This window comes from Corythoichthys intestinalis, chromosome 3 (assembly GCF_030265065.1).
Source record: "Corythoichthys intestinalis isolate RoL2023-P3 chromosome 3, ASM3026506v1, whole genome shotgun sequence".
In the NCBI taxonomy this organism is placed as follows: Eukaryota; Metazoa; Chordata; class Actinopteri; order Syngnathiformes; family Syngnathidae; genus Corythoichthys; species Corythoichthys intestinalis.
Window position 1 is genome coordinate 55,624,660 of NC_080397.1, and position 12,642 is coordinate 55,637,301.

General features: G+C 39.2%; 1 protein-coding gene across 3 annotated transcripts in view; it reads left to right on the forward strand.

Annotated features, from left to right (window-relative positions):
- Positions 1-12,642, forward strand: part of LOC130913560 (pleckstrin homology domain-containing family A member 2-like) — a 71,135-nt gene that overhangs the window by 9,909 nt on the left and 48,584 nt on the right. For 2 of the 3 annotated variants that reach the window (XM_057832248.1, XM_057832247.1), the window contains 2 exons: positions 7,497-7,657; positions 7,791-7,847. In XM_057832248.1, the coding sequence (XP_057688231.1) occupies positions 7,517-7,657; positions 7,791-7,847 (198 nt within the window). In that variant the 5' untranslated portion in view covers positions 7,497-7,516. The remainder of the gene's footprint in view (positions 1-7,496; positions 7,658-7,790; positions 7,848-12,642) is intronic. The other variant, XM_057832249.1, reaches the window with a different exon arrangement.

Sequence of the window (12,642 nt, forward strand, 5' to 3'; positions counted from 1 at the left end):
TTGGATATACAGTGGGGCAAATAAGCATTTAGTCAACCACCAATTGTGCAAGTTCTCATACTTGAAAAGATTAGAGAGGCCTGTAATTGTCAACATGGGTAAACCTCAACCATGAGAGACAGTGTGGGGGAAAAAAAACAGAAAATCACATTGTTTGATTTTTAAAGAATTTATTTCCAAATTAGAGTGGAAAATAAGTATTTGGTCACCTACAAACAAGCAAGATTTCTGGCTGTCAAAGAGGTCTAACTTCTTCTAATGAGGTCTAACGAGGCTCCACTCGTTACCTGTATTAATGGCACCTTTTTTTAACTCATTATCAGTATAAAAGACACCTGTCCACAACCTCTGTCAGTCACACTCCAAACTCCACTATGGCCAAGACCAAAGAGCTGTCGAAGGACACCAGAGACAAAATTGTAGACCTGCACCAGGCTGGGAAGACTGAATCTGCAATAGGTAAAATGCTTGGTGTAAAGAAATCAACTATGGGAGCAATTATTAGAAAATGGAAGACATACAAGACCACTGATAATCTCCCTCGATCTGGAGCTCCATGCAAGATCTCACCCTGTGGCGTCAAAATGATAACAAGAACGGTGAGCAAAAATCCCAGAACCACACGGGGGGACCTAGTAGATGACCTACAGAGAGCTGGGACCACAGTAACATAGGCTACTATCAGTAACACAATTCGCCGCCAGGGACTCAAATCCTGCACTACCAGACGTGTCCCCCTGCTGAAGCCAGTACACATCCGGGCCTGTCTGCGGTTCGCTAAAGAGCATTTGGATGATCCAGAAGAGGACTGGGAGAATGTGTTATGGTTAGATGAAACCAAAATAGAACTTTTTGGTAGAAACACAGGTTCTTGTGTTTGGAGGAGAAAGAATACTGAATTGCATCCGAGGAACACCATATCCACTGTGAAGCATGGGGGTGGAAACATCATGCTTTGGGGCTGTTTTTCTGCAAAGGGACCAGGACGACTGGTCTGTGTAAAGGAAAGAATGAATGGGGCCATGTATTGAGAGATTTTGAGTGAAAATCTCCTTCCATCAGCAAGGGCATTGAAGATGAGGCGTGGCTGGGTCTTTCAGCATGACAATGATCCCAAACACACAGCCAGGGCAACAAAGGAGTGGCTTCGTAAGAAGCATTTCAAGGTCCTGGAGTGGACTAGCCAGTCTCCAGATCTCAACCCCATAGAAAATCTGTGGAGGGAGTTGAAAGTCCGTGTTGCCCAACGACAGCCCCAAAACATCACTGCTCTAGAAGAGATCTGCATGGAGGAATGGGCCAAAATACCAGCAACAGTGTGTGAAAAGCTTGTGAAGAGTTACAGAAAACGTTTGGCCTCCGTTATTGCCAACAAAGGGTACATGACAAAGGATTGAGATGAACTTTTGGTATTGACCAAATACTTATTTTCCACTCTAATTTGGATATAAATTCTTTAAAAATCATACAATGTGATTTTCTGTTTTTTTTTTTTTTTTTCCCCACATTCTGTCTCTCATGGTTGAGGTTTACCCATGTTGACAATTACAGGCCTCTCTAATATTTTCAAGTGGGAGAACTTGCACAATTAGTGGTTGACTAAATACTTATTTGCCCCACTGTATAATGCCGTCAATGGTAGCGAATAAGGTAATGCGCTAAATATATCATGCAATTTTTTTCAAACATTTTTTTAAATGGTTCCACTTCTCAAAAGCTCCCCTAAAGGGACAAACTGGCAAACATTCTCTAAAACACACACAAAAATGCAGAAAACCCTAAACCTGTTATAACTTCACATGGGGGGGATCAATTACAGTATTTTCTTCCATGTCCAATACATTTGTCTGTGGATTGTACTGGTAACCTGCAATTATTTAATTACTCAAGTCGAGGAAAATATTCAGTTTAGCTCACAAATCATTCCTGCCTTTGTGAAATTGATGGGAGTGGCGTTTCATTTTAGCACATCACAGCCTGAATTGCATCAACTTTTGGGCCTTCCTGTCATTCTTCTGATTAGTCCCAGACATTTTGATGAAGTCACATGTGCTTCGGTCTGTAGTCTCCCGAAAAATCTCAGCAGAGGTAGAAAAATTCCATAAATAAAACAGATGTGCTATTATCAGTGTTCGGATGAAATACATGTGTGTCATTCTCCCGCATTGACCGAAAATGCCACAACTTCTTCCCTGCTCCTCCCCTTAATGGTTGAACCAGATGTTTTATGATCCCAAAATTTTTTGTGTATTTGTGTGGCATGTGTGCCAGTGTGAGTAGTCCAATGCTTTTATTTTCATTTTTGGGCCAAGTTTCTGCACAAGGGTTTTTAGTCATCCATTTGAACGACAGTAGAGATGCATTCAAGTGGTCTTTTCCAGGGGTGTGACAGAATATGGAAATGGTGATAAATCATGATACTTTGTATCCCAAAAAGTTATCGATATGCTCCTGCCAAGAATCGAGATATCGTTTTAAAAAGGTGTCAATGTTTAAAAAAAATATATATAAATGCTGGTTGATGTCAAAACTGATAGAGGATAAAATATAGATTCAAAAGTTTGGCTCTTTCAACAGTTTGGGTTGCCAACCCTGAGTCACTACGAGATGTAAGTCGTACTATTGCTACGAGAAAAAAAAGTCGCATTATTACATAGGGTAACGTAGCTGTAATCAGCTACGCATTTTACATACATGTACCGTAGCTGAGAGCTATACCATTAGCCTAGCTAATGAAATATTTCAAATAAATCTTTGTTATGGTTCTTCTTGGGGGAAAAAAATAATGAAGAAAAAAAAAAAAATTAGCCGTGGCACGACATGGTGAGGCTGTCTGACTCCGATGCAGCCCACCACCACAGTTTCAAAAAATCCTATGGGAAACACTGGTTAGAGACCCTCCCACCACAGTCTCCTAAAATCCTGTGGGAAACACTGTATTGCTTAACGATTCGATTCTTTATCGATTCTCTTATCGATTCTAATTTCGGGAAAAAGAAGAACAAACATTTTGATTGGCATCAAGTTTGTTTAATCAGAAGTCAAAACCTTACAAACTCACAACGAAGTCAAAAGAGGCCCAAAGCCTCAATGTTAACTGTGGCAATAAGTTTTACTGAAATATTTTTCTAATAGAAATAAAAAATATTGGTATATTTTGGCATATAGGTCGTTGTTCTGCCTTTAGCAATGTCCCCAAACGTTTTCCTGTGAGGGCCACGTAACTTTTCCCTTCTCTGATGAGAGGCCGGGGTCAGTTTGTAACAGAAAAAGTGTGAGGATTGCAGGAGTGCGTAAATGTAAAAAAATTATTGTTTTTCATAAAGCCACAATCAAATAACCCTCTGTGGATTCTTCACGGAGCAAAAGTAAATAAAATAAAAATAATAATATAATATAATAATAATAAATAATAATAGCACTATTAATTAAATAGATAATAACCAAATAACCCTCTCTGAGTTATTCACTGAAAAAGGCCAGGAAATAAATAACACTACTGAGGGAGAAAAAAACAAAAAAAAATTCGAAATGCTTTCTGGAATTGTTCAGGGGGCCGGACCAAATATGGAGCCGCGGGCCATAGTTTGGGGACCCCTGTTTTTATTTACCAGTATATTGAAATGCATGCCTTTTAGTTTTTATGGTGCTTTCACGCTCAAGTGGTGGCGCCCTTGCGCTTCCTCACACGAAGAAGAACGCTCTCACGTGAAGAAGAGCGCGCTTACAGCGAAGAAGAAATGCGCATCCAAGCGAGTGAGCGAGTTAGTGAGAAAGGGAAACACTGCCACGAGCCTAGGTTCTTTGTTAATGTTTGTAAAATAGCTACAGAGCCAACGCCTGTATGTATCATCTTCTGTGTTGTTGTTGTGTGTTTCCACTCGCGATCAGACACTTAAATCCAGTTGTGTAGTGGTTTAAATGATGTGCTAATGCTAGCGAACGCATGCTAACTGTTTGTTATTACTGTGTTAGCAACTAATCATCGCTGATTTACGTTGATGCAAACCTGTTTGTTATTGGGGACGAAATTGATTTGTTTCATTTCTATTTTTAGTTTCAAGTGATGGTTGAATGAAGTCAGCAAATTATACCAACGTCTTCTGCATCGTCATTTTAGCTAGCTGTATAGCCAGGACTATGCCTTAGCGTCTCGGTGAGGACGCGAAGTGTAGACACACTTTCGAGCGTTCGAACCTACGTGCTGTCATTGTTATGTTTACGGCGGCAATGCTCGTGCTAAACTATCGTAACCTTTCATTTTCACCCTTTTTCCTGGTGAAGTGTAGCCAAACTTTGGAGCGAGTGGTTCTTGGCGCCATGCTAGTTTGATGCGTCTGGACAACAAGACACGTCACGACGCAATATGCGTTATAGACCCTACCCACGCACCACGTGTTCGCTGTAGGGTTCCGCCCACTTGGCCGTCATTTTGACTCTGTATTTGCATTGCTTTCAATTGATGGCGCAATTTAAAATGCATTTCATGGAAGACCCGGTGCTTTCTGATGCCGCAAACTCACTGGATCTATTGCATAAAAGGCGTTATGAGGAAAAGCTTCGTTCTATACAGTCGCCAGATCCATATTTGATGCCCAAATCGATGTTTTTCGACCCACTGTCTTCGCCCTGTCTGCCTGACATCTGCTACGCTGATATTTAAAATGATCTTGTCCACACAAAATCGGCCTATTCTCACGAAAAACTTCAAGAGCTTGGAAGCTTATAAATACTTTGTTGCTGGTTGGGTGAAACAGGTCCTCGTTTGGCAGGAATCTATCTTGTGCTTGGAAAGGTGAGTTACGAAATTTTCAATTCGATCTTTTGTTATTGCTAACATCCACTGTCAAGTCTAATGTATTTCATGTCGTTTGTCAATGGAGTTAAGGCTTTTAATGTTTATATGGTTTAGCGATAGCACGCACTACATAAAGGCTTTTAATGTTTATATGGTTTAGCGATAGCACGCACTACATACATACGTGTATGTTGTCGGCGATTAGCCTAGCAATGATCTTAATTGTGGTTATTTGTCAGCCCCGTAGACGAGGCCAGTTTCCCTCACTTGGTACCAGCTAAATATTATTCGAAAAATAACGATGGTGGAAGAAAGGGAAGTCACAAACATCTTGAATTTGAAACTATGTCGTACTACGTCGTATGTTGTCGGCGATTAGCCTAGCAATGATCTTAATTGTGGTTGTCAGGCCAAAACCCTCTAAATATATATTAAATGCATCTTACCGGATATAAAATGACTACTACATAGTCTCTGGTGATTTTTTGGTGTCCAATTTTCACGTCGAATTGCAACCGTCCATTTCGCTCTTCTATTTGGATCCCTCGGAATACGGTAAAATTTCAAGTCTCTCCTTCCATCTTCTCTGTTAGTGCAACCAACAGCCACACACGCCTTCACCATTTTGATTATTAATGTTAAGGAGCAGAAAAACACGCCGTAAATAGGAGAAATGTACGTAGCCGTAATAGGTTAACACTATGTTTTGACGGCCAAGTGGGCGGCACCAGTCAGGAGAGCGGAGTTGTGACGTCACGTGGGTAGGGTCTATAGGGATCGTTAAGGCTTTTTCATTATGATGTCGAGGCCTCGAAACACTCGGAACCGGTTCCGAATTGGAATCGGATTTCGATTCCCATCCCTACTTAAAACCATTTATTAATATATATATATATATATATATATATATATATATATATATATATATACACATTTTTAAAAATCATACTTTGGGGAAAAAGTGAGGAAAAAAAACATGCCTTATATGTATCTCTTTCCAATGCTAAATCTGAATAAATACATTGAGCACACACACAAAAAAATAAAAATTTGGGGAGCGGGGTGCACAACTTCGCCGTAGTCAGCCAACAATTGCATCTCAGAAGTGACTAGAAAAAAACAAAAAACAAACTTTTTTACTGTTTTCACTCAAAAACTTCGAGATCTTATAAAAAATCTTCTTTCTTACCTAAAAAGATTATTATTACGCTTGATAACACACTAGGGCTGCAGCTATCGATTATTTTAGTAGTCGATTAATCAATGAACTAGTTAGTTTGACTAATCGAGTAATTGGATAAACATGAAAAAATTAAAATACCTGAGTTGGGCCTCAAACGGTATAAAAAAAAATAAGGATCTACGTACATATGTACAACAAAACAACAATTGGCTAACTTAAAAAGCTAAGTTCCACTAGCTTAAATGCTATAAAATACTAACTTTTATTTAATTTTTTTTACCATGCTCTTAACAAATGGCTCAGACACATATTCCTACAAAAAATGGCTAAATATACCTTTAACCTAAATTACAAATGCATTAAAAATAATTAGCTCAACAAAAACTTAGCTTATGTTGGTCGTAACAGGGAGCAGTTTGATTTGGCCATGTAAAATGAGGCAGACTAGAGGGCAGTGTATCCACCCAAATCAATAAAACTAAATGCAAACGCTTTCAAAAACAAACCATTACAACGTCACTTTAATTAAACGAATACTCGAAGCAGCAAAATTTAATTTGAATCTTTTTTTTCTAATCGAATACTCGAGTTAATCGATTAATCGTTGCAGCACTAATTTGTTCTGATGGTAATAATTTTGAGCTGCGGGTGTGAGTTTAGGCTCACCTAAACGACTGCTTTTTTTTTTTTTTTTTTTTTTTTTTTTTTTTTTTTTTTTTTTTTGTTAATTATACATATATTCCTAGTTGCGAATATGGTTTGAAAAATACAAATCCTGTTCAATGGATTTTTTAAAAAAAAAACAGATGTCTCAAAGTACAGTATCCAATTTTAGAGCTGTAATTGCAATACCTTGATACTGTGAAACCATGATATTTTGGCTTAAGGTTATCACACCGTCAGAATCTCATACCGGCACATGCCTATTCTCCACTTTTCTGAAGTTTCAAGTTCTGAAAGATTTAAGTTCTTTTAATTCAATCTGTCTGTAAGCAAAGTGAAGGCATTTTCATTCAGTCAGTGCTGAGAGAATGTTTGACTTCATGCAGGAATTGAATAAGGATGACAGCATAAGTAAAGAATCAACTTGCCACTCATGTGCCTCGCGCCTCAAGACTGTGTGTTTTGCGTGGGTGCGTGTGGATGACACCATACTTAACACCACTAAATATCTTCAGCATACCAAAGTTATTGGCTGACTGTCTGATTCACACGCATGGCATTGTCTTAATGAATACATTTCAGAATCTTTACGCAGCTACCCCCTCCACCACCACTTCCATTACCAACAGCCTGATGTCTGGCCAATGGAAATGTGTGCAGATCTTGAGTGCAGTCTGTAATTTTTGGCTTTGGTGGAGGGCCTGAGCATGCCTCGGGCTTTAGCTGCTGCTCAGCCTCAATCACGTCACATGAAAAACTGCTGAGTGTGAGATGCTCTTGCTCTCTCACTTCCTGTGTGTGCGCACATGTGTATTGAGGTCTTGGTCTATACATGCATTGTTTGTGTCCCAGTGATATGTGATAGCGGCAGCATGCCGTACGTGGACCGTCTGAACCGCGTGTGTGGCTTCCTGGACATTGAAGAGAAAGAGAACAGCAGCCGTTTCCAGAGGCGTTACTTCATCCTGGACACACAGGGGAATGCTTTGCTGTGGTACATGGACAACCCTCAGGTGCGTCGCGCATTGTATGACACAACACATTTGAACAAACGGTAAAAGGAAGTGACCAATACGAGCCAGGGTAACCTTGGACTGTGACTCTGTGACACATCTGTGTGTGACTGTGTGTCTGTTTGTCATGCAGAACCTGCCCAGTGGAGCAAGTTTTGTTGGCAGCCTAAGACTAACATACATTTCGAAGGTAAACCTCCATATTAGTGTCCATATTTTAGCATTGTGAGAATATAGATGTTAGAGAAGTTTAAAAAAAATCGATTATTACTAGGGCTGTCAAAATTATCGCGTTAACGGGCGGTAATTCATTTTTTAAATTAATCACGTTAAAATATTTGATGCAATTAACGCACATGCCCAGCTCAGACAGATTCAAATGACAGTCCAGTGAAATGCCCAGTTGTTAATTGTGTTTTATGGAGTTTTGCCGCCCTCTGCTGGCGCTTGGGTGCGACTGATTTTATAGGCTTCAGCACCCATGAGCATTGTGTAAGTAATTATTGTACATCAACAATGGCGGGCTACTAGTTTATGTTTTGATTGAAAATTTTTACAAATTTTATCAAAACGAAAACATTAAGAGGGGTTTTAATATAAAATTTCTGTAACTTGTACTAAGATTTATCTTTTAAGAACTACAAGTCTTTCTATCCATGGATCGCTTTAACAGAATGTTAATAATGTTAATGCCACCTTGTTGATTTATTGTTATAATAAACAAACAACAGTCCTTATGTACCGTATGTTGAATGTATATATCCATCTTGTGTCTTAAGTTTCCATTACAACAATAATTTACAGAAAAATATGACATATTTTATAGATGGTTTGAATTGCGATTAATTGCGATTAATTAATTTTTAAGCTGTAATTAACTCGATTAAAATTTTTAATCGTTTGACAGCCCTAATTATTACATACATCGCGATTCGACACGTGACGATTCGATTACTATTCATAAAGATTCAAAAACGATGATTTTCCCTCATAACTTTATGACAGGCGCTCGTAGCGGAACGAAATTCAAGACACGTCAGCCGCACGGACACTGTTACTGGACGCACGCACAACGTTATGATGGATGCTCCTGGTTACTGGGAGAGAGATTTACTCCTTTTTAAAAGACTGGAAAATAATTTTTTGTATGAGACAGGCAGGCACAGTGTGACCCGGCGGTCGTGCTTTTGTGCGCAAGTTCATTTTTAAGGCAAGAGGGGAAGAGAGATAGTTTGTTGCACCTTGTCTTTCAGATGTCCAGCTGTAGTTTTAAAGCATTTCAATTGAAAAATGTCATGAGTGTGTTGCTAAAACCTGTGTGCGTCTATAAGAGGTGAGTACACGAACCCTCTTGTACTGTGTAGCCTTTATTGTTGTCGTTTTTGAGATGTTAATAGTTAGCGCCGAGCGCTAAGCTAATTAGCTAATTCGCTAATGTGTATTTCATACGCAGAACGTGTAAAACCATGATTAAGTACAGCGGTAACACTACAAACATGCGAAATAGTACAGAAATCTTGTTGCAAGTGCTGCCTGGGAGCCAACAGGCGTGTGTGCACGTGGGCGGGCAGGGAGAGAAGAAAGTACGCGCGCTGTAATGAGTGTGTGTGTGGCGGTGTTTTTTTTTTTAATGTGCTCTGCAATAAACGCTAAAAAAGTTAAAAGTGATCAAGTGCAGTTGTGATTTCCACCTGTCACTCCAAGAGTGACACAAGGGAGGTAACACTGTGAAAACAAAGTATATTGGTTAAAAAAAAAAAGTCTTATATCTGAGGACACTTTGTGTCCAGAAAATGTGGAATTCATTCCAACAGTGTAAATTTTATTGTACTGTTGAGAGAAATATGTACTCCCTTTAAAATGGTTAATGTTTTTGCACTTTCTTGTAAAAATAAATAAATAAATAAACTGCTTAAGGGCAGCTTTTTGTTGTATGGGCAGGTTTCCATCGATTTTAAATAAGTAATGGACATAAATTTGTTTGGCTACTTTATTAATCAGTAATGTACGATGCATCGATAATCATGATAGTCGTGATAATCGCGATAAGCGTGATCATCGTCAATACCGTGATCATCGTTCAAATATCGAATCGTAGCACCCTGAATCATAATCTAATCGAATCGTGGGGTGCCCAAGATGGCACACCCCTAATAGATGTCCATATTTGTAGATTTGGAACAGTATTTGACAGGGGGAAGTTCAGGATTTTTAAAATCGGGCTTAATCTTCAAGCTAGCGAGGGTTTGATTAGTCGATGGAGTGGATTTCAACAAATTCCATGTAGTTTTGTTAGTTGTTAAAAAAAATGTTCATGATTTCATCTGAATTTTCTCACAACTTAAGTTTGAAATCTTACAGGAAGACTTGTGAATCGGTGGATACGCAGGTTTATTGTGTCTTCTGCCATCTAACGGAAGAGAATGTCATTTTCCTGTATGTCACTTGTTGGTAGATTAACAAATATACATTCATTATAAATTGATCAATTTAAGATAATTTCGCATAGCATCCAAAATGATCTCCCACAGCACACTGTGTGCTACCGCACCCTTTTTGGAAATCACTGTTCTGAAGAAAACCAGACATAGCTATGGGAATTCAAGCTGATAACATAAATGTACAGTACTATTCAGAAAATTAGAGTGTCATCTCAGATTGGCAACCCAAGAGTGACTTCTTAAAAGCTCAAGACCCTTTTGCAGGTGTTTTGAATTACACATGTGCGAACCGTGGGCAAAACTGAAGACTTTCACAGTATTCTAAATTCTAAGTTTGTGGGTTTGTGGTTTCGTAAGCGGAAAAATCTTATTCAGCAAAGTTACAAGGAACTGCTTGACATACTGTATGTTAATATGCGTGTAATGCCTCAATGAAATGTGTTGGTTTTTAATGTTGAATAACCTAAATAAAACTTGTACTTGATATTCAAATTTTTCAGGTAGTACTGCTCATGCGCAAACGGTCAAAACAATCTCCTACAAGGCAAAAATTGAAATGGATATTTTCCTTATAGTTAAAGGGACTATACAAGATACAATTGTGGTCAAAAGTTTACATACACTTGTGAAGAACATAATGTCATGGCTCTCTTGAGTTTCCAGTTATTTCTACAACTCTGATTTTTCTCTGATAGAGTGATTGGAACAGATACTTCTTTGTCACAAAAAACATTCATGAAGTTTGGTTCTTTTATGACTTTATTATGGGTGAACAGAAAAAGTGATCAAATCTGCTGGGTCAAAAATATACATACAGCAACACGAATCGCAATTTCTTGTGAGTGATTATTGACTTGAACAATCATTGACTTGAACAAGTCAGGAAAGTCACTTTGCGCCATTTCAAAGCAGATGCAGGTCCCAAGAGCAACAGTGCAAACAAGTGTTTGTAAGTATAAAGTGCATGGCACTGTTTTGTCACTGCCACGATCAGGAAGAAAACGCAAGCTATCACCTGCTGCAGAGAGAAAATTGGTCAGGAGGGTGAAGATTCAACCGAGAATCACCAAAAAGCAGATCTGCCAAGAATTAGAAGCTGCTGGAACACAGGTTTCAGACACACACACAGTCAAGCGTGTTTTGCATCCCCATGGACTGAGAGGCTACCGTGCAAGAAGGAAGCCCTTGCTCCAAAAGCGGCAGCTTAAGGCTCGACTGAAGTTTGCTGCTGATCACACGGACAAAGACATGACCTTTTGGAGGAAAGTTCTGTGGTCAGACGAAACAAAAATCGAGCTGTTTGGCCACAATGCCCAGCAATATGTTTGGAGGAGAAAAGGTGAGGCCTTTAACTCAAGTACACCATGCCTACCGTCAAGCACAGTGGTGGTAGTATTATGCTGTGGGGCTGTTTTGCTGCCAATGGAACTGGTGCTTTACAGAGAGTAAATGGGATAATGAAGAAGGAGGATTACCTTCAAATTCTTCAAGATAACCTAAAGTCATCAGCCCGAAGATTGGGTCTTGGGCGCAGTTGGTGTTCCAACAGGACCATGACCCCAAACATACATCAAAAGTGGTAATGGAATGGCTAAATCAGGCTAGAATTAAGGTTTTTGAATGGCCTTCCCAAAGTCCTGACTTAAACCCCATTGAGAACTTGTGGAAAATGCTGAAGAAACAAGTCCATTTCAGAAAGCCATCAAATTTAACTGAACTGCACCAATTCTGTCAAGAGGAGTGGTCAAAGATTCAACCAGAAGCTTGCCAGAAGCTTGTGGATAGCTACCAAAAGCACCTAATTAAAGTGAAAATGGCTTAGGGACATGTTAACAAATATTAGCGCTGCTGTATGTATATTTTTGACTCAGCAGATTTGATCACTTTTTTCTGTTCACCCATAATAAAGTCATAAAAGAACCAAACTTCATGTTCAATGTTTTTTGTGACAAAGAAGTATCTGTTCCAATCACTCTAGCAGAGAAAAATCAGAGTTGTAGAAATAACTGGAAACTCAAGAGAGCCATGACATTATGTTCTTCACAAGTGTATGTAAACTTTTGACCACAACTGTATTTTGAGTTAATTTGAAATACTTTTTCTCCTCCATGCATGCTCCACCAATCCCCTGATGAGTACACAGAGCCCTGAAATCTTAAGAGACTGCCCCTAAAAGCCCTCTTTCTTACCTTCAATAGGGAGACTTTGGGTCGAACACTCTGCGCAAACATGCACCTGTGAACATCCATGCACATCCCCGGGTCAGCGGAGCTGTTTCATCGAGCCGCTGCCTAGTCTCCGCTTGGCAAAAACACTTTTCTAACCAACTTTTCTAAACACTTAAGACCTGCTACTAGAGCGGAACGATATAGGAAAAAAAACGGACATTGTGACTTTTTGGGGCGTTGTGATATATTACGATATAAAGTATACTGTATATTGCGACATTAAAACTAGAAGAATTTTCACCAGACTTGAATAGCTCTGTTTGGGAAGACTTTGGTTGACTCACTATGATCACGTTGTATCCATTAGAGATGTCCT